Source organism: Myxocyprinus asiaticus, chromosome 3, assembly GCF_019703515.2.
Source record: "Myxocyprinus asiaticus isolate MX2 ecotype Aquarium Trade chromosome 3, UBuf_Myxa_2, whole genome shotgun sequence".
Lineage (NCBI taxonomy): Eukaryota > Metazoa > Chordata > Actinopteri > Cypriniformes > Catostomidae > Myxocyprinus > Myxocyprinus asiaticus.
In genome coordinates, this window is record NC_059346.1 from 16,756,729 (window position 1) to 16,779,057 (window position 22,329).

Here is a 22,329-nt window from a genome sequence, read left to right on the forward strand (position 1 = left end):
TGAAGCTCCAAAAAGCACATAAAGGCGACATAAAAGTAATCAATTTGACTCCAGTGGTTTAATCCAAGTCTTCTTAAGAAATCTCGTCGATTTTGGGTGAGAACAGACCAAAATATAACTCTTATTTCATGGTATATATACCTTCAGACCTTTTTCACACTCCGGGTTTTGGAACATGAAAGTAAACGATTGCAGGTTAAACTTCGACAGCGGTGAATGGGAGTGAATGGGAGATCACAGCAAATATTATTTTCACTTACCCATTTGTTCCAAGAGCAAAAGAAAAAGTCCACTATTACGTTTGAATGACTTTTCAGAAGAAGAAAAAAATAGAGCACGGTGGATTAAGACGGGAGGGAGAAGATGCCAAATTTACTGTCACTCTCTCAGCAGCTGTAATAGAAACCCGTCTTGCTGTGGTAATTCATTTTTTAATTCCAGGGCAATATAACACAAAGAATAATGTTATAAACTTACAAACAATATATATATAAAAAAATTATCATATACAAAAATTGCTAGATTTACGCTGCTAATTAAGGGGCCTTTGAAGGCTGCAGTAAACCGAGTGTCCTCCTTTAAACAATCCTCGTTTAAACGAAAAGGCCTTCGTAGGACAAACGGAAACGGAACGTATCATGGTTGCTATGACAGCACGCCACTCTTTAAGAAGCGCGAGCGCTTTAAGAAGGGAACAAAGTCCCTTTAGTAGGGAATGTATGAGGTAAATTTTAGGAGAGTTATAATGATGTAAAGAGAAAAGAAAATAGATTTTACATGTGTACTTTTAGTCTAATATTTGATTTTAATTATATATTAATTTAATTATACATATTATATAATCTGCACCCATCTACTGAGGTACGTCAACTTGGGAATTAACATTACTTGCGTTTGAACATCATATTTATGGGCAAATTGGCGTTATTTTTTTTAGACATTTCCGTTGAAGCAAAGAATTGTGGGTTGTGAGTGCCCACGAAGGACACACCTCATGCACCTCCGAATTCCCGTTAAAGAAGGTCACATTTGAAGGCTGCATTCGAAGTGTCCTACTCGCTTTTATGAAACGAGACAGTCTCGATGACGTATGCAGCCGAGAAATGCGACCTCCGGAGGACGCAGCCTTCCAAACGAGACACAGCCATGATTTCAAGCTCAATTACGCTTCCTTGTGCTTGACGCATGCGCAGAGCTTGACAGTAGCAGCAAATGACAGCTGAGTGGAAACAATGCCTAAACGAAAGTGCAAATTTACAGAAGATTTGCACAAAAAATTCCCATGCTTTCGTCCAGGTCGAGATCTCGTGGGAAGCAGAATGTGTGACATGTGAAGCTGGCACTTATGTGTCAGTTGCTAATAAAGGTGTAAGTGATTTAGAAGCACACATTAGATCTGCGAAGCATAAAGGGTCAATAAAAGGTGAAAGTTCATCAGGTAAATTAACGGACTACTTTTTGCGACCAGGTAAAATTATCACATTGTTTCATTTTCCATGGTCATTTAAAATAATAGTAATAGTAAATGAAGGTACACTCATGGCATCAAATATTTTATTTTAGTACATGGACATTTAAAAGAATGTTGGACATTTTTATTTATTTATATATATTTATGTTATGCTAATAGTGTCTTTTTCCACTGTATTAAAGTTTGCATTCATAGTAACACTGTTTTGAACCTTATTATTACACCCCACCCCAATTCCCCCCGGTGAAAAAAAAAGGTGTCCTCTTTTTGGAAAACCAGAATATGGTCACCCTACTTGAAGGTACTCGAAGGCTGCCCACTCCTTATCTAGAGCTCTGACAAATTGTTTCATAAGACCCAATTTGATGAGTAGTGGTGGCATCAGCACCTACCGGGGGTCCACCAGTGGCTCCCCAGGATGTTTTTCCTCCCCACAGAGAACTCGGTCCGCTGTGGCCAGACCCGCCTGTGTTAGTGCGCCTTGGTATCTCTGCTGTCCCAAAGGCAAAGATAGCAGGGAAACTTGGTAAAACCGCCTTGGAGACCCATCAGGATTTTGATTCCTATGACCTCCCAGCCATATTCATCACACATCAAGGTGTCCAGCAAGGTCTTGATGCTGTTGTAATCCTCTTTGAGGTGCACCAAGTGACCCAGAGGAAGAGACGGGTACTTATTACCATTATGGACCAGCACAACTTTGAATATTACTTTAGTATAAATACATGTTCATTTGGATTCATATGTTGTTTTCTTCTGACTTTATGTGAATGAAAAGACACAAATCCGCCCGTTTTCTCATTGGAAATAGGTATATTTCTAAATATCACTGTCCTGGTCACAAAAGCAAAGTTTGTGGGGAATAATAGCCATTTTCTATACTTTTGAGGCATAAGCAATAAGGAAAAAAAATAAATAAAATTTGTTACACAGTGGTATCAATCTTAAAATCTACTATATTTCTTTAATGAAAACATCCATTAAAATGCTGTACAGCAGAAAAGCATTACAAAACAGTGCACAATCAAAACAAGTGTGTATAAAATTATTCAGCACAAACGATTATTCACACTAAAAAAGTCTATTTTTTTTTTTTCTTTTTTAAACAATTGATGTAATGTAACCACAGACTGTAATAAATGTAGTAACTTTTCAGTGGTAACATATCGCCATTGGCTCAATTTAAAATTCCCTTTGAACTATTGGTTTATTTTTTTTCCATTGGATAAAAGCAATGTAAACAAATCACCATATGGCTTCTCAATAAAGGAAGCATATTAAATTTGTAATCTTGCAGTTCACAAAAAATATTGTTAGAGCACTCCTGAGATTCATAGCAGCTGGGACTGTATATATCAATACTACATTTCTATTATACACCCAGTACATTATTAAAAAACACCTTTAAAAATTCTTATTCTGCAAAAATATATAGGCAATGTAATCAAAAGGCTTGGTCAAATATAATATCTAGTCTAGGAAGTGCATTCAATTTGCAGCAATCGATAAACATGCAGTTTCCCTTTTCTCAGTACTGGTAAGACTGCAGCTTTGTTCCCTTTTACACAAAATAAGCAATGCTTGCAGTGCTGGGCACCACAGAAAAGAAATACAAAAAGTCTTTGGTGCATACAGTGAGTCAATTTGATCCATTTCTCTTAAGAGTGTGTTCTACATAAATCTCACATCAACTGCTCATGTGTCTGAATCTATCAGCATCAGGGTTCCAACTCTTTCTATGCACAGGTAAAAAAAAAATTAAAAAAAAAAAAAAATATATATATATATATATATATATTAGTGCTGTGCTTTACATAAACATTTTTATCTGAAAAATGAAATTAAAACAAAGACATTAAAAAAAACATCCAATTGAAACAGGCAGTCTATAGCACACAACACCTTTATAGGGAGAAGGTCAATTTTGATCAGAATGGCAAAAACAAGAGTCCACTAATAAGGTGATTTCTAATCACATAGGTGTGTAATCAAAGCATATGGCTTTGACCCAATCACAACTGGTGTGTGGAGAGCAGCAGCTGTTTACATAGCCATTTTGTTTTTTGTATTAGGGCCCTGTGTAGAGGCCTCAGCTTTGGTAACAGTGCTATATAAGAATACTCTGGACATTTGTTCTTTGGGGTTTCAGTCAAAATGTCCGTTTTGTTTCTATGGTGACTCAAGAAGATTCTTGCACCTCCTCTTTGAAATGTTCTGTTTCCACAGAAACAGGTTTGTCCTTAGAGGAGGTCAGATCATGTTTTGTGGCTGCTGGCTCCGCCCCTTCTGTCTCTTTGCAGTGTTCTGAATCTGGCCCCACCTTCTCCACAGCACCATTAGTCAAAGGAGTGCAGCTTACGTTTGATTGGATAACAGAAGTGGTGGGGGTCTTCTCACTTTGAATGTCCTTTTCTGCAGGTGTGTTTATTGGTCCAGATGGATCAGGGAGAACCCCATCGGCAACAGCCAGCTGCTGCAAATGGATTTAGGCAGAGATAGCATAAATGTAAAATTCCTTTGGACACCAGCAAAAAACTACAACTCCCACAACCCAACTTACTCTCTGGAGATCAGTCATGGTCCTCTCTCCTTCTACCTGCCTCTGCGTGAGGGACAGTAGCCGGTCTAGAACAGACTGTCTTGGGTGCATGCCCTTGTCATAGTGGTTATACATCCCACACCAGAACCTGGGACACACAAACACATTAACATGGAACATTTTTCTTAACACTGTGTTAATCATCAGTTCTTTGTTGCTTTTAGTACAGCACTAATCAGTAAACACCACACATTAAATAATCTAATTAATCTGGACTCACTTGCAGTATTTGGCACAAACTGAAACAAGTTGCTTACACCATTTTTTAATTGTACACTTCCTTGAGTTTTTCTTTGTAGCGAGCAAAGTAGAGTGTCAATTTCTCAATTTATTTATTTTGCTACAAAATAAGTGGAAAGATGGTTTATCTGTGTATGTGTGTTTTATCCATACTTAAAGTGTAGTGGTAAAGTGCTGGGTCTGAGTACTGTGCTCTTTAATGAACGCCGGTACAAGGGGTTTCGATACTGTTGCTGGTTCTCCAGAAGATGCGGCCACAAGGAAAACGTCTTTTCACGCAGCCTAAAATCCCACACAAAGCATTAAAGCAAAGTATTTAGAACCATTCTATACTAGGAATTAAACAAACTTAAATACATTATGGGTAACAATTTCAATGCCAATCAAAGGAATACAAGTTCAATACAAGTTAAGATCAATCGACAGCATTTGTGACAATGTTGATAACCCCAAAAAATTATTTTGACTCTTCAGTCCTTTTCATTAAAAAAAGTAAATGGGGTAACCTCCTCGTGGTCGCTATAATGTGGTTCGCTCTCGGTGGGGCACGTGCCGAGTTGTGCATGGATGACGCGGAGAATAACGTGAAGCCTCCACGGTGGCACTCTCAAGCCATGTGATAAGATGCACGGATTGACGGTCTCAGACGCAGAGGCAACTGAGATTCGTCCTCCGCCACCCGGATTGAGGCGAGTCACTACACCACCACGAGGAGCGCATTGGGCATTCCAAATTTGAAAAAACGAAAAATACGATTAAAAAAATAAAAATCAAAGGCTACTGTGAGGCACATAAGGTCTCGATATACTTCATATGAAATCGAACAACAAATGGGTGTGATGTAATTCAGAACTAAATTTGGCCAAAAAGAAGGTGTTTTTGCATTCGTTTCAGTGGTTTGTTAACAGCTCGTGAACTTTTAGCAAAACTTCTTACCAGCTGTTAAACACCTTTCTACTGCCATTGTTCCACATCATTGGTAGGTGTGAACTGGAGCTCCACCTACCTTGAAGCCGACAGCTTATTCTGATCATGTTGTTCAGTCAGGCAAGATCAGTCAACATGAACTATATCTTCAGCTTTAGTGTGTCAATAGGAAATATAAATGTTAGACTCCCAAACATTCCTTTTGCAAATAGAAAAGATTAGATTAGAAGAACAGGGAGCCCTGCAGCAGATGTCATGGCCCCCAACAAAGCCCCCCCACTGAACATCGTGTCAGTCTGAGATTACATAAAGAGACAGAAGCAGCTGAGACAGCCTAAATAGATAGAAGAACTGTGGCGAATTCTCCATGAAACTTGGTACAACCTATCTGCCAATAACCAAGAAAAACTGTGTCCAGGTGTACCTATAATTATAATTATTATAATTATAATTTAATTTTAATTTATAATTATATTTATTTATCACAGATTATACATTTGCACATATACAGTGAAATTCTTTTTTTTTTCACATATCCCAGCTAAGCTGGGGTCAGAGTGCAGGGTCACTGGAGAGAATTGGTGCTGTTTTAAAGGCAAAGGTGGTCACATCGAATATTGATTTAGGCTTTTTATGTTTACTGGACTTTGTATGACATTAAGTGATAAATGAAAACTATGTCATTATTTTTGAAGACATCCTCACTATGCAACATTGTGCCTAAACCTTTTGCACAGTACTGTATATATTACTTTAAATCACAATCTAGTGTGAATTCTACTCATAGAATGAGGCATAAAGTCATTGATAACACTTTGATTAAATATCACATTAGTTAAGGTTTTACTTAGTGTCCTCATATTTAAATGCTCCTCTAAACACTGCCCACAGCGGTGTGGCGGGTGTTTGAATTTTCGCAAACAGTATACCATTGCTCGAATGTTTTGAATTTATATTTTACCCCTGAATGAAGAAGAAGAAGAACTTCTGTTCAAGTATATCGCGGCCTTTACAATGGAAGTGAATGGGGCCAATTTCTGGTGCATTTAAAGGCAGAAATGTGAAGCTTATACATTTGATAAAAGCACACATTAATTCTTCTGTTAAAGCTCGAGTATTATTTGAGCTGTAAAGATGTTAAAATTTTCACAGTCATTTTAGGGGTTGCTGACATAACATTGTCATGGTAACAAAGTTGTAAAATTGGCTATAACTTTACACAGAAAAGGTTAGTAAGCAATTTTAATATGCATATTGTTTATGTCTTGTGGCTACACTTTTGAAATAGCGAGTATTTTAACATTTTCGGATTGGCCTCCATTCACTTCCATTGTAAGTGCCTCACTGAAACCTCACTTTTCTTTTTTTAAGAAGGAGCAAGTCAAAATACATTTTTGTGGTAATCAATATTATGCCACAAATGCTGTCGATTGAGCTTAACTTCTATTGACCCCAGAATATTCCTTTACGAACATATGCTTTTGTGTACACATTACATATTAATGGTTTTCATTTATAAATGTGTGTGTTCTTTAAGTTTTCCTCACTTCATTTCCAGCCTCTCTTTCTGACAGTTGCCGATAAAGTTTCCATACTGGCAGGCATACACCTGGTCATGGATTTCTATGAGGTAACGTTCATTGAACTCAAACGCGCAGGGGAACTGTTCTGATAGCTGCCACACGCTCTCCAGGAACTGGGTAAACACAGGAGACACTTCCTTTGGGTCAGTGTCCAGATGGCCACACCTAAATCAACAAATGCACAATAAATGTAACAGCAAACTGCTTACATTTTTACCTGGCATTAGCAATTAAGTCTTTTATATTTTAAGCAATTAACATAATTATAATGACTTTTATAATGGCCAAAAAAATTGCATGCAAAAGATAATCATCAGATATTTTAGCAACGATCAAAATAAAATGGCAATAATAATTAGTTTTAACTTTTGCTTTGGTTTAATGTTTTGTACATTTACTAATATTAAAAGCTGTTATGTTATTTTGATGGTTATGCACCATTATTAAGAGATACAGTTTTGATTCGGAAACTGAACTGAATGTATTTCATGGCAATAAAGATTCTTACCTGTGACTAAATTTATGACCAAAAGAGATCCACTCCTTTTCTATCAAAACCTGTAAAAGCAAAAATGTCAAAATGTCTGAGAAATACTTCTACATTTCATTAAAGAACATATTATTCATGAATTCATGACAAGGCCATAGATTCTACACTTTACCATCAGAATAACGGAAATGTGGAGGAGGATACAGGACTAAAATAATGTGACCATTTAAATAATATGAAACATCAAAATTAAATAGGAATATTTGTTGACTTCATTAGTGAAATCTTGATCTGTTGAACACTGTGATGTAAATGTGAGTGTGCACTTTAAGTTAGAGTCATGTGTTGAGGTTATAGGTTACAGGGTCATTACCAGGAGTCCTTTGAGGGTTCTGTAGTATGGGTCCAGCAGTATGCAAGCCAGAGAGCACACCTGTGCGGTTCTGTCCCAACCGTCCGAACAATGCACTAGCACACTCGCCCTCTCCTCAGAAACGGCCTACAACACACATTTATGTTTAATCGTTAAGCTAAACTTTTTGTACTTGTAGAATAAAAATAAATAAATGTTTAATTATGAACAATTTTTCCAAATGAGGATGTCCCCAAAGGGAGGTTTTCTCAGATTTAGCTAACTAAGTTTTAGCAAATATGAAAACACAAACTATTGAGCAGAGAATATCAGTAATAACTGTTGATAATTAGTCTCGTTTTGTCTTCCATGCAATTATGGGTTGGAAATCAGTACCTTGGCAAGGAACAAGCCTGCATCCATTACAGATTTGATGTGCCTTAGCCAGCCTGAGTTTTCAAGCCCTATTAGATAGTCACTCATAGATGGGGACTTCAATGAACACACTGGAAGCACATATATACAACCAAACATAACCTCACATGCTCCCAATTAAAAAGGTGCAACCAACACACAAACATTCAACCAAGGTAAAAACATGAATCAGCTTATGTATTGCTCAGTCTGCAAACTGCACTAAAAAAAAAAAAAAAAAAAGTGTATCCTCTCACCCTCCAGTAGTTTCTGAAGGCTGCTTCTCATGACGTGGATGTTTTCAATCCCTTGGAAGTGGAATCTGATATTGGAGTAGTTGTCCTCATTCTCATAGCCTTTACCAGCTGCACGGTTAGCCATTGCGTTCAACTGACAAAGACACATATACATAGCTGAATCTCTACAAGGTCAGGTCAAGTCAAGGTTTATTGTCATTGCTCTCCTACAGAACAAGAAAAGGACTGACCTGTAGTTTCTCCAGTTACTTTACTTAAACATGAAGTGAAACACAGACAACAATATATAAAACTGAATAAATAGCAGTGATTCACAACCATGGGTACTTCAATATTGCTTTGTTAAACCTATAAAACAGAAATTATGATTAAATTAAAAATATTAGGGCTTTCTAATCAATCTTGTGATTTTTTTTGTATAGCTAATGCTTTTATACATTCAGTTAACTGTAATAACAGTAAATGCTATTTTAAAATAATAGTAATTATATTGTTTAAAAATGTCCAGTATAATATGATACAAGAGTACCTGAGTCTTACTGCAAAGACAAAAAAAGTTTGGAAAACACTGGTATACAATATTCACAGCACATAGAGAACACAAAAAATATATAAACAACAAATATGAATTACAGTGTACAGTATAGTGCATTACTGCACTGTGCCAAGTACAGACAGACCTTTGTGACTTGAATTTCATGGTTAAGATATCAGATCCTAAAGTTGTGTTCACTACACAAATAGAAGATAGTTGGAGTCAGATGTCAGAGATGAAAGATTACAGATCTCACCATCTCCATGAGTCTACTACATTTACACCAGAGCAGTTGGGGTTGAAAGTTTAAGGATGAACATCAACAGGTCTATGCCTGCCAGTACGGAATCTTTATCCTAGACTTGTGTTCTCTTATGTATATAGAAAGGTTAAGGTAAAAGGTTAAATGTCGCACCTTAGGCCGTGTGTCCACTACATATATAAAAGGACAGTTGGGGTTCGCTTGGCTGATGGCCTGAAGCATCTGCTCGTCTTCCACGCAGCGTGAGTTCAGACCAGACAACGGCTGACTGCAGCGACAGATCGCAGCCTGAGTAATACGGCATGCAAATGACAAATAAGGTTATCATTAAGTTCACAGCTTTTTAACATCCCTGCATACATGTCTATCCAAAACAGCCATATGTGATTAATTATCGTACTGTGTGAAATTAGCTCTCCACCAAAACCAAAAGTCAGCTGGCAGCTACCTTTAACCCTTCCTTGGTTTTGCGGGTCATTTTGACCCATTTTTAAAAGTTCCACAAGGCCAAGGAAGGGTTAAAGCAGAATAAGAATAACTAAAATGGAATCTCATAAGTAACTGATTTGGAACACTATAGATTACATAAATAGCACTTCTCAGACAAAGAACACAAGATATCAAAGTCAATTTTAATTTAGCTTTTTTTATTGATACTTAGCAATATTGCATAAAAATGAAATTTATAAAATCAAAATTTCTCTCATTTTGTGTGTGTGTGTGTATACCTTTGTATCTTTGTGATAGTAAGACAGAGCAGGCAGTCTGCCCCGGCTCCTAAACTTGGCACTGCCTGTTACCGTAGCCAGGTTGGCACTTTTGGGGAGTCCAAGGACAGATGGATAAGTGCTGCAGATCTGAGTTAAAGACAGACAAAGAACATTTGAAAAAGATCCATGGGAATTCCAGGAAACATATAATAAAAACCAAGCAGCTCTTTGAATTAAAGAACATATATATTCAGTTTAATTTTCGGGGGTCTTGTTGAAACATGTTTATTAACCATATTTTTAATTATGGTCAGTTGATTTAAAAGGATATATATAACCCATATAGCTTTAAAACAAGACATGGGTAAGTAAATGATGACAAAATATTCATTCTGATTAAGAATTTAGCTGTGGTGAAACGGTCCTAAACAGGAAGTACATTTACAAATCGGTCGAGTCACGGAAAGATGCTACCTCATAGTTCCTGTTGAGTTGACTGATCTCCCAGTATTCATTGGAGAGGCCCATCCTGCTAAAATCATTCGCCACATTGATGAGATCCCAACCCTGCCGCCTGTCCTCCTCACTTTGGTGCGGATTATAGAGGAAAGCATACAACTCCTCTTTGACTGAAATGAAACAAATGCACAGTTAGTAAAGTCTGTGGGCATACGGGTGTCAGTCTGCGAGACATCTAACTGCATTTTTTAGTATGAAATTAAAAACACCTAGGCGAAATGACAGCCTCAGTCACAATTCACTTTCACTGTGTGGAATAAAGATGCAATGAAAGTGAATGGTGTACGAGGCTGTCATTCTGCCTAAGAATGTCTCAGAAAGTCAGATGAGTTCAAAACAAAATGAGGGTGAATAGATGACGACATGTTGTTTTTGTGTTTTTTTGTGGGGGGTCATAACAACTGCTCAGATCTATCTTTAATAGTATAGCTATATCCATTCAATAAAAAAAGCCTTGTTTATTCTCCTGAACACTAAGCTTACCAAAACAGTAAATCATCAGTCTGTGTGTACCTGGTTGAGAGAGGCGCAACAGTGACTGGTAGACATCCTGACACTCTCTCTCTCTTTGGAACATCAGATGAAGCTGCTGAAAGTTTTTGCAGTGAATCAGTAGTGGACAGCCAGATGTGGTTAGTGAAAGCTTCTCTACAGACGCAATGTGATGATGTAGTACCTTTAAAACACACAGGTTTGATACAACCACTGTTATCAGATTTACCTAGATGTGTATTTCTAACAGGCTCGACAACAGATGACATTTGTGTTACAATGATGCCATTTAATGAAAGAATGCCAAGACATCCTGTGGGTTTACAGCAAGTCTCACCAGTATGAGTAAATGAAAATTCTCTCACCATACACTTACCCTCGTGCCATCCCAGAGGTGTATGACTTTCTTTCTTCTGCAAAACACAAACTTTTAGAAGAATATCTCAGCTTTGCAGGTCCTCACAATGCAAGTGAACGGGTTAAGCTCCAAAATGCTCATAAAGGCAGCATAAAAGTAATCCATATGACTCCAGTGGTTAAATCTACGTCTCTAAAGCGATATGATAGGTGTGGGTGAGAAACAGAACAATATTGAAGTCTTTTTTACTATAAATTCTGCTCCCTGCCCAGTAGGTGGCAATATGCACGAAGAACGCAAATCGCCAAAAACAAAAGAAGAATGTGAAAGTGCAGATTTAATTTAGAAAAAAGCATTTAAATATGGATCTGTTTCTCACCCACACCTATCATTTTGCTTCAGAGACCACTGGATTATGGATTACTCTTATGCTGCCTTTATGAGAATTTTGGAGCTTTAAAATGTTGGTACTAATTCACTTGTATTGTGAGGACCTACAGAGCTGAAATATTCTTCTAAAAATCTTAATTTGTGTTCAGCAGAAGAAAAGGTCATTCACATCTGGGATGGCATGAGGGTGAGTAAAAGATGAGAGAACTTTCATTTTTGGATATACTATTCCTTTAAGGTTAAAGTGTGTAATTTTTGCGCCACTAGCGTCAGCAAATGGAATTGCAATAAACGTTTCCTCAAACAATTCCAGAAAAATTCTCTCGCCTTCCATTCGTTACACAAACAGATAGTCCCGCCACAAACTCAGACCATTGGTAGAGCCAATGTTTCTGTGACAAACCATCACAGAGCCACAGTCTTACACTTTTAGCTGAAATCAACCTACAAAATGGCTTACTTATAGTGGAGTCTGCATATTAAACTAGGATGTGAGAAATAATTTTAACATTGAAAAAAAATTAAAGCTTTAAGTGATCCATTATGTTCTCATTGGTTATACCAACAGCTAACTTTGCAGCTGCGTAATCATGCCATCCATTCCCATTGGCCTACATTACCCATGTTTCTTTGCGGATGTTGTCGGTTTGTTCCACATAGATAAGGTGAGTAGCGGTCAGGTATAGAGTGCCCAGTGTAGACTTCTTTTCTGTGTACCTGTTCAGTAGTTTCACATACTCCACCTGCAGAAATCCAATGTAAATTGCATTAGTGCAGTAAATATAAGCTCAATTGTCCTTGATTTAAAAACAAAGAATTAGCAAATGACTGTAGGGGTTAATCTGACACAAAGTCTGTGGGATTTGATGTTTGTGCCCTCTCTGGGAGCAGAACCCATCATCTAGTCTATGTATAACACAATGGAGAGGAAATCCTACAGAACCTCTCAAGACTAAACTTTACACACTGTCAGCACGTCCTGTTTTTCCAGCGACAGTACAGCCTGTGTCTCTACACTTTTGTCTTTTCGATTACTGAGTAACAAGCAATGAAACATCATTATGACAGAAGATGCCACTTCAGCACTAAAGATGAATTTTTGCTAGAGTCAAAGTCCGGCACATTCTGTTTGTTTAAAGGCCTGAGATTATTTTATTCCCACTCTATGAACTATGCTACTACCCCGACAATTATGTATGATACTTAAATCAAAAGGAAACATGAGAAGAGTCTTCATGAAGTGAACAGCATTACATAGATCCTTAGATCTATGATCAGTTTGGATCAGATCAGTTTGGGGCTCAAATCCATAACCCTTGGGTATCATCAATGGGTCCAGAGTTCCTGCAGCATTGCTGATTCAACATCTCACATCCTCAAAGTTGTCCCCTCCATGCATCACACACACATTCTCAGAGCTGTCCCTTCTGCATCACACACGCACGCACACACATACCAAAATCAGCAGTATTTACACCATTTAATATCGTGTACAACTTTCGTATAACATCATAGTGTTGTGTAACAGGATGAACACATACATACATACATACATACATACATACATACACTGTTATAACCAGTCTTATACTCGGCAAGGCTTCATAAAAGTCCCCAACCTTTTGTCAACATGTTCACATCATGCTTTTAGATAAATATTGTTTTTGCCGCGCACCATAAAGAAGAAACAGAACGTAATAAACTCATTTCAGCCTCACTCTTGAGTGTGCAGAAGCAAACATGAATTTCTAAACATGGAGATGAATTTAACAGTCCACAAAGTAAAAAACATGACCGCACAGACTGTTTTTTTTTTTTTTCGACACGGAAGTACAATTAAACGCTGCCTCTTGCATGCCTACACACTTTTCGATAGTTTGGAGTTGCCATTCAAATCTAACTTTGAGAGTCTGGCACAAACTTTGCCAACTTTACATGAGCACACCTGTTGAATCAGCCCTACCTTTGGCGTTATTATGTGCTCCATCTTCTCGGTCGGTTATCATCCAACTGTCCAAGTTAAACTTTCGTTGCATATGTGTTTAGCAGTATTCATGTTTTACAGGAAATCGTTCTGTGTTGTTGCGTTCCTCCCTGACACAAGGACTACAATCATGTCAGCTGACATATATTAATATCGCGAGACTTCAAAACGTGACGTGTTTTGGTTGACTATTTGTTTTACTCTTCAAATAATGATTTCTCATTTTATTTCGCTGACGACTAGATTTTTTATTTATTTTTTACTTTTTGCTTTTTAAATGCAATAATAATAATAATAATGAATCAGTTAGTCAAGTCTGTGGGCATAAGGGTGTAAGATATTTACAGTAACTGCATTTTTCAGTATGAAATAAAAACATACATGGTTGAACTTGACAATAAACCTCAACATTTTTCATTTTAAATGGTCAAAAAAATGAGTACTGAATTCTACCATTGTTTTTATGCAAGATTGTTTTGGAACTATTTTGACATTTATATTGAGAGAAACTTGGGATATATGGTGATAGGTTTAGAATAATGTAGAATCTTTTTCTACATTATGTTTTGTGACCATGTATAATTAACTCTTTCCTATGTTCTTTTGGCACTGGATAAAAAAGTAGTACAGAGGTCAACACAATTGGTTGTGTGTAGGCCTATGTGTTTAATTATAGCCAACTAATTTAAACTACAGTACATCAGTCCAATATGACAAAAACAGACTCATAAATTACACAAACTACCTTTGCAACAGAACGCTTGTAAAATCGAATTATTTGACCTTACTTAGATTTTTAAGGCAATCGATTTGCATGCTTTTTTTAAGTAAAGAACTTATTTGTGATTCAAGTATCGTTGTTTTTAATTATTTAAATTGGGTTATAGCAGGTCTTATATAGTAGAAGGTAAGTTATGGACTCTCAGTTACCAATATGGCACATTTGATTCTACTCAGTACTTCTTAGTGTAAATCAGCACTTTTGTAAAGTACAATTAAGTAGAGAAGAATAACTTAAATTTAACAGGCTCAAAGTCCACTAGAGGCAACACTAATCACCTTAATGGTGAGTTCAAACAAATCTATCAACCACCTAAAACAAAACCACAACAATAGTCATAAGAAATAAAACTATAAACATTTTCTAATAACAATTATCATATTTCTCCACAATTTCTCTTGTCTTGATCGAACTTACATAATTTTTTCAAGGGCAGGGCTTATGGGTATTCCACACAGCCACAATTTGTACTTGATAATTTTGAGTAAATAATACTCAAAGCCAAGTTTTAAAGAATGTGTGTTTTTGAGTAATGATTCCAAAATGTGACATATCAAGTACTGTTTAATGAGGACCGCTTGATTGTTTTTAAGATTGATTGTTTGACAACTTTAGAGTTTAGAGAGTAACGGTAACATAATCACAACTTGAATGGTAAAATATAAAGCTTAAGTTGAGTTAACTATTTCAGATAACTATTAGTATTTACAGTGAATGCTCAAGACAGAAATTTACAAAGTGTACCAGATCTTTACTTCTGTTTTAATTAAGAGATAATTAGCCAATATACATATATAATGCATGAATTAAAGACTGTCAAAACTATGTGTAACATATGACAATCTATGCAACATCAATGACACATGAACCAAGCAGATTTGCCTAATTGCTGGGGAGGACCCCCTTCGCTTGACTCATTGTCACCATAATGACCTTCAGATCCTTAGGCTCAGTTATCTGATAACAGACACACTAATGAAGAACATTAACATACAGCTCACCCAGCTTATGACATTTATATTTATGCATTTGGCAGATGCTTTTATCCAAAGCGACTTACAGTGTACTTATTACAGGGACAATACCCCCGGAGCAACCTGGAGTTAAGTGCCTTGCTCAAGGACACAATGGTGGTGGCTGTGGGGATCGAACCAGCAACCTTCTGATTACCAGTTATGTGCTTTAGCCCACAACGCCACCACCACAAATTCCTCTTAAATACTTGCCATTGTCCTGCGAAGACAAAACCACAAATTGCACATTATCTGTAGAATCTGAGATAACAACTGCTGACAGCAATTATGAGAGCAACAGTGAGTTTTATTATAATTATGGCAGAGTTACTTCAAAAACAACACTAACAACATGCACAATGGCTGAAATGTCCTTTACTTTATTTGCAGGTCATTTGCTATGAATTGGCTAAATATATGTTTCTAAAAGGGTACGACCTTAAGGTGCAAGCTTAGCAAATGTGCTGTTAGGAATCAAAGCAGAGAATCAGATAAAGAAAACAAACATGCATCGGAACTTTCAAGATAATGATGGAATCTGGAGATGGATCTTTACACACAGATTTGAATACTGTCAAATACTTGACTCAGCTCCATCTGACTGGTATCAATTCATGTATCTCATTCCAGAACTCTCGCAGTAGGTTGCTGCCAGGTTCAGACATGCCAAGAAACTTCTGCTTCTAAGGGCAGATATGTTTGTCTGATTCTGTCAAATACATGTATAAGACCTTTAAAACAACAGCTCTTGCATAGCAACAATTGACCAGTTTAACTGTGTTATTTGTTGTAAAACAATTATAATTATTATTACCTCAGGTAAAGCCATGGCTTCTTATTAATGTAATCAACATATGATTTACAACACAAACTATAGTAGGGTACAACGGGGCAAAAGGCCCACATTAAGGACAATTTGCTTTTTTTTTCTGGTCACAAAGGGTCTCAAGAGTTTAGAAATACATTTATTTTTACTGAATATTGATGGAGCAACATACAATGGAAGTCAGAAGTTTACTTACACTTAGGCTGAAGTCATTAAAACTCATTTTTTAATCACTTCACAGATTTCATTTTAGCAAACTATAGTTTTGGCAAGTCGTTTTGGACATCTACTTTGTGCATGACATGAGTAATTTTTCCAACAATTGTTTACAGACAGAATGTTTCACTTTTAATTGACTATATCACAATTCCAGTGAGTCAGAAGTTTATATACACTAAATTAACTGTGCCTTTAAGCAGCTTGGAAAATTCCAAAAAATGATGTCAAGCCAATTAGCTTTTGATAGGCTAATTAGCTAACTGGAATCAATTGGTGGTGTACCTATGGATGTATGTTAAGGCCTACCTTCAAACTCAGTGCCTCTTTGCTTAACATCATGGGAAAATCAAAAGAAATCAGCCAAGACCTCAGAAACAAAAATTGTAGACCTCCACAAGTCTGGTTCATCCTTGGGAGCAATTTCCAAATGAAGGTACCATGTTCATCTGCACAAACAATAGTACACAAGTATAAACACCATGGGACCACGCAGCCATCATACCGCTAAGGAAGGAGACGCATTCTCTCTCCTAGAGATGAACGTAGTTTGGTGCGAAAAGTGCAAATCAATCCCAGAGCAACAGCAAAGGACCTTGTAAAGATGCTGGAGGAAACAGGTAGACAAATATCTAAATCCACAGTAAAACAAGTCCTATATCGACATAACCTGAAATGCTGCTCAGAAAGGAAGAAGCCACTGCTCCAAAACCACCATACAAAAACCAGACTACAGTTTGCAAGGACAAAGATCTTACTTTTTGGAGAAATTTCCTCTGGTCTGATGAAAACAAAAAATGTTTTGGCCATAATGACCATCGTTATGTTTGGAGGAAAAAGGGTGAGGCTTACAAGCCGAAGAACACCATCCCAACCATGATGCATGGGGGTGGCAGCATCATGTTGTGGGGGTGCTTTTCTGCAGGAGGGACTGGTGCACTTCACAAAATAGATGGCATCATGAGGAAGGAAAATTATGTGGATATATTGAAGCAACATCACAAGACATCAGCCATGATGTTAAAGCTCAGTCACAAATGGGTCTTCCAAATGGACAATGACCCTAAGCATACCTCCAAAGTTGTGGCAAAATGGCTTAAGGACAACAAAGTCAAGGTATTGGCCATCACAAAGCCCTGACCTCAATCTGATAGAAAATTTGTGGGCAGAACTGAAAAAGCATGTGCGAGCAAGGAGGCCTACAAACCTGACTCAGTAACACCAGCTCTTTCTGGAGGAATGGGACAAAATTCCAGCAACTTATTGTGAGAAGCTTGTGGAAGGCTACCCAAAACATCTGACCCAAGTTAAACAATTTAAAGGCAATGCTACCAAATACTAACAAAGATCTACCTCAGAGATTTCAGTGTGTGTTGTTTCATAGGTTGTAGTTGGTAACTAATGAGTGTGTGAGTTAAGATGTGCATTGATAGTGAATTGACCTCCCTGTCTCAGATAAAGTAAACAGAGACAGACATGCAGTCTTAACCTTTAACCTCTCATACACACCTACACATACAACAGGCACAATTGATGTGTGCAAATTCTATATATTTTGTTATGTATTTACCACATGGCACTTACATTGTGAAGAGTTCATTTGTGTAAAGGGGGTCCTTCTCTTTTGTTTCTCTTCTAAAATATAATTAAGACTGAGTACATTCACTTCAAAACTGATTTTAATCTGATTAAAGTTTTGTTTTTTGACTAATAGGTAGCTAAATGAGTGCATTACTCCAAGTACTTTCTTGTATACAGTAATTAGCAGCGAAAACATACAAATAAACAGCCCTGCCAATCACTAAACCCCGCCTAACTTTAAATGCAGATGACTGATAACGAGGCGCTAATGGGAGGAGGGGCCGCTGTTGTGTGCGTACGTGCATGTAAATGTTTTTTGCAGGGTGATGCAAACATAACTAACGCCCCCGGACAGTCCCTCCAGATCAGATGCATACAACTCGCAGAACCTCATCGGTGACTTCTCAAGCCTTGTTTATACTTTCGCCTGGATCCGCATCACCCCAAACGGACGAGGCGTTTATACTTGACGCGCTCGCCGTTGTACTATTCTTTGAAACTAAAGGGGGCGACTCGGAGTAATCGTCCTCTAAACCAACAGGAAGTAGCTGTGCGAAGAAGTAGTTTGACTCAAGCATGGCGTCTCGCGTGAAGTTGCTGAATGATGATGATGATGAGGAGGAATTGGTGTGTTTGTTGTTGTCTGAAAGACGAAGAGAAGATGGAATGTCCGTCCATTAAATATCACTAGACACAGAGATGGCGAATATACCGCTCTTGTCAGACAGACGAGGAAATGCACTTCAGCTACTTCCGAATGTCTGCTCACCGGTTTGACGACTTGTTGCATCGCATCAAGCCGTATCTTGAACGTGAAAGAACCCACAGGAGCCCAGTGAGTTTGTAAGAGAGGCTGGCCCTCACACTTCGCGTACTTGCGTCTGGTAGTAGCCAAAAATGTGTTGCCTCAAGTTATAAATTTGGATCGTCCACAGTCTCTCTGATTGTGAGCGAGGTCTGCCAAGCCATCTGGGTTGCTCTGAAAGGCGATTTTGTCTCCCCACCAAAAGGCAGGACTTTTGGAGTGTGTGGAACTTTCCCAACTGTTTGGGTGCGTGGATGGGGAAACACGTCATAAGCAATGCAACACCAAACGCTAGGAGTGACTTCTACAATTATAAAGGAACACACTCCATTGTTCTCATGGCAGTCTGCGATGCCAAATATCGCTTCACTATGGTGGACATTGGTTCGTACGGACGTGAAAGTGATGGTGGAATTTTCAAGGACAGTGACCGTATTTTTGGTTCCAGGCTCCACAGCTTGAAAACCTGCCAGGCACCAACACCAAGCTGCCACATGTGTTCCTGGGAGATGCTGCATTTCCACTGCATGTGAACTTGGTGCGACCATATCCAGGTAAAAAAAAAAAAAAAAAAAAAATGATTTATACCATCAACTACTAAAGTAATATGTCATATACAGGATGTGAACATAATGTAACACATAAAAATAGAACATGTTTCTCAAATCTGTGCACTTGTATCTGTTTTACAGGTGCCAACTTTGATGATGCCCGTGAAGTGTACAAATATAGAGAGTCACGGGTCAGAAGCGTTATTGAGAACACTTTTGGCATCCTGGCAGCATGCTGGAGGATTCTTGGGCAACCCATGGAGTTCCAGCCCGAAAAGGCAGTGGATGTTGTGAAGGCCTGTGTGACTCTTCACAATATGTTAACCTGCACTGATGCTGCAATGTCTCCTGCATCAAAGTACATTCCTTCAGATTTTGCAGATGGTACCACAGCATCAGGGGAACACATGCCAGGTGAATGGAGAAGGCTTGTGTCTGGAGACAACAACTTGGTTGCGCCAGGATGACTGTCCAGTGCATGAGCATCCCGGGCTGCAGTCGCTATGAGAAATGACCTAAAGTCATTTTTTCTCATACCACAGGGTCTTGCACCTTGGCAGGACACTGTCATCATAAGGGGCTGTCTACAGTAGTAGTGCTGCAAACTTAGTAGTTGAACAGTGTTGTTTTTGTCTTGTGTGCCTATTTTTTTGACTTAAAATATTTGTTTTTATTGATGTTCAACTGTTTATAAGAACATTTGTAATAAAAGCATAAAACATAAACCTAGTTTTTGTATTTACTCATTATTATATAAAAGGTACCAAAATGCTGATAGAACACTTCCTGATCATATTATAGTCCTATTTAGGCTTTTCCCCTCTGTCCGGTACGGTTACATTTCTTTACGTGTAAACACTCTTATTAGGTTGTGGGTCAATTTGACTAATTTCATTTTTAAATTATGTGCGATATTGGTTAACAAATAATGTTCTACTTGACATTTTGTGACTTATATTTGAGGTCTTGAACATGCATTCAGGGGGGACACACATGATTATGTTTGTTTTCAGTACACTTCAAAACTTACACTATGAAAAAAGCAAAGAATCATGTAAAACCCAGTAAACCTTGAGATTGTCACATAAAACAAAATATATAAATATGACCACATACAAGTATGTATAAAACTAAATTGAACAATCTCATTTTTCTTATTTTAGTAAACATTTAATTAACATTTTTATTAAACATGGACCTTTACTTTCATGAAATAAGCTTATGTCTGGTATCATAGGCTCATTTTGTTAATGTAAGCAATTACTTGAGACATATGCACAAAGTGGGTGCTTCCTGCAAATGTAGTTGCTCACATTTACAAAATCAGGTGATTGTTCACCCAGCAACGCAAATGTCTCTTTATGTATAGAGACAATAGAATGGGGTTAAACTGTCGATCGCCATCAGTGTAGTGTAAACTGATGAATGAAAACATGGTACACCCAAAAAATAAATCTTCAGCTTTTGGTTTTATTCCAAAACAAATTTTTATGTACAAAACAAATCTAAGCAAATAATTGTATATCCTATGTAAATTATTTTAACTGATTAACTTTTCATAAATTTATTTTTTAAAAAGTACTTTTCTTAAAAAGTGTTGGATAAAGAGTCTATGCTTTGTCGTCCCTCAAAGCCTCAAAAAGCACCTGATGGAGTTTGAACTTCACATCAGACTTCTTCTTTCACCAACATGTCAGCCATAACTACAGTAAATCTGTAGTCTTCATTGTCCTGCTGCATGGCACTTTCGCTCTCCTGGTCCAGCTTCTTCAATCTCCTCAGCAGGGCATCTTCTGTGTTCCATTTTCGTTTACGCAACAAGCCTGTAAGAGATGGAGATGGTGACTGGAAGGAATGCTGTGCAATGCCTCTTGGTGACGGTGCATGTGAGTAGGGCAACAATGGAGTTGGAGATGCTGGAATTTGGGATGTTACAGGAAGTGGGGAGATTAGAGGTGGTGATGGCATAAGGAACACTGGTGAGGAGCTGTCGGAGGTCACAGTGTTTGGTGTTGCAGATGATGATGCTCCAGGTGACTGTGTGGCCATGGAGCTGTTCGTCTTTGTATGTTCCTCTCTGTTCATGTTATCTACCTCCTTAAAAAATGCAATTATTAATTTTTCTTAAAAAAAAAAAAAAAAAAAAAAAGCACACTCTGTGAACACAAACTATATCATAAACAAGAATGCAAAATCTACCAATTAGTCTCCAGTTGTTTTCTACTTTTTCAGCAAAACTTTAAAAAAGCATGGGTACACGATTGGCTTCACCCATAAAACACCAACCAAACGAACTTATTTAAATCTAACTCTAACAAATCTAACAAATTATTCATTGATCATTCATTGTGCTTAAGAAGCATTAGAAAAAAGAATAAGACAGATTTTCTAAATGAAACAAAAAAGCGTTGTCTCTGGTTAATCTTGTATCCTTTTTTTGAACACTGCACATGGGTCACAAACAAAGTAATGGTCATAAAATTATAATGAATATATCTAGCCTATATATATATATATATATATATATATACATATATATATATATACATATATATATATATACACAACAGTAGTAATCAGTACTATATATTTACTCTATCTTCCAAACAGCGACCCGCCAGGAAGGTCAGACTATGTTCTGGCTAACTGAAATCAGAATCAGAATGAGCTTTATTGCCAGGTATGCAGGTATACACATACAAGGAATTTGTCTTGGTGATAGGAACTTCCAGTGCACAACAATACAATACAGCAACAAGACATAGATAATAATACAAAAATAAATAATAATTGAACAGAAAATAAAGTTTATATAGAATACACAATAAGACAATATATATATATATATATATACGTAGTCCAAATACAAATCTGTTACATACAGTGCAAGGGAATGTAATGGCAGAAGAGGTAGGATGTGTTGGATAAATATAAAAATAAAGACTAAGCTGTGTATTGCACATAATTATTGCT

General features: G+C 37.4%; 1 protein-coding gene and 2 long non-coding RNA genes across 3 annotated transcripts; 1 reads left to right on the forward strand and 2 right to left on the reverse strand.

Moving 5' to 3' along the window:
- Positions 1-2,415: 2,415 nt before the first annotated feature.
- Positions 2,416-13,708, reverse strand: LOC127419726 (myotubularin-related protein 8). Its single transcript, XM_051661390.1, has 14 exons — positions 13,563-13,708; positions 12,220-12,342; positions 10,873-11,035; positions 10,315-10,469; positions 9,859-9,987; positions 9,284-9,418; positions 8,334-8,466; positions 8,059-8,168; positions 7,684-7,809; positions 7,329-7,378; positions 6,785-6,985; positions 4,464-4,592; positions 4,032-4,158; positions 2,416-3,944 (listed from the first exon to the last, which is right to left on the reverse strand). Exons 1-14 carry the CDS (start codon positions 13,584-13,586, stop codon positions 3,651-3,653), a joined length of 1,899 nt encoding a protein of 632 aa, XP_051517350.1. The 5' UTR covers positions 13,587-13,708; the 3' UTR covers positions 2,416-3,650.
- A 1,426-nt stretch (positions 13,709-15,134) lies between these two features.
- LOC127419877 (uncharacterized) lies at positions 15,135-18,164 on the reverse strand. The gene is made up of 3 exons (XR_007893739.1): positions 18,004-18,164; positions 16,729-16,868; positions 15,135-15,597 (listed from the first exon to the last, which is right to left on the reverse strand). It is a non-coding gene; the product is annotated as an uncharacterized LOC127419877 (long non-coding RNA).
- A 134-nt stretch (positions 18,165-18,298) lies between these two features.
- Positions 18,299-20,081, forward strand: LOC127419874 (uncharacterized). Its single transcript, XR_007893737.1, has 2 exons — positions 18,299-19,359; positions 19,498-20,081. It is a non-coding gene; the product is annotated as an uncharacterized LOC127419874 (long non-coding RNA).
- Positions 20,082-22,329: the final 2,248 nt, after the last annotated feature.

Bases quoted from the DNA above. Each gene is read 5' to 3' on its own strand.
- LOC127419726 (XM_051661390.1), bottom strand. From the start codon at position 13,586: ATGGAGCACATAATAACGCCAAAG. The intron at 4,593-6,784 runs GTGAGGAAAACT...GTGGGATTTTAG, and splicing joins AAAGAGAGGCTGGAAATGAA to GCTGCGTGAAAAGACGTTTT. The intron at 4,159-4,463 runs GTATGGATAAAA...TGTGTGTCCCAG, and splicing joins ACTTTACCACTACACTTTAA to GTTCTGGTGTGGGATGTATA.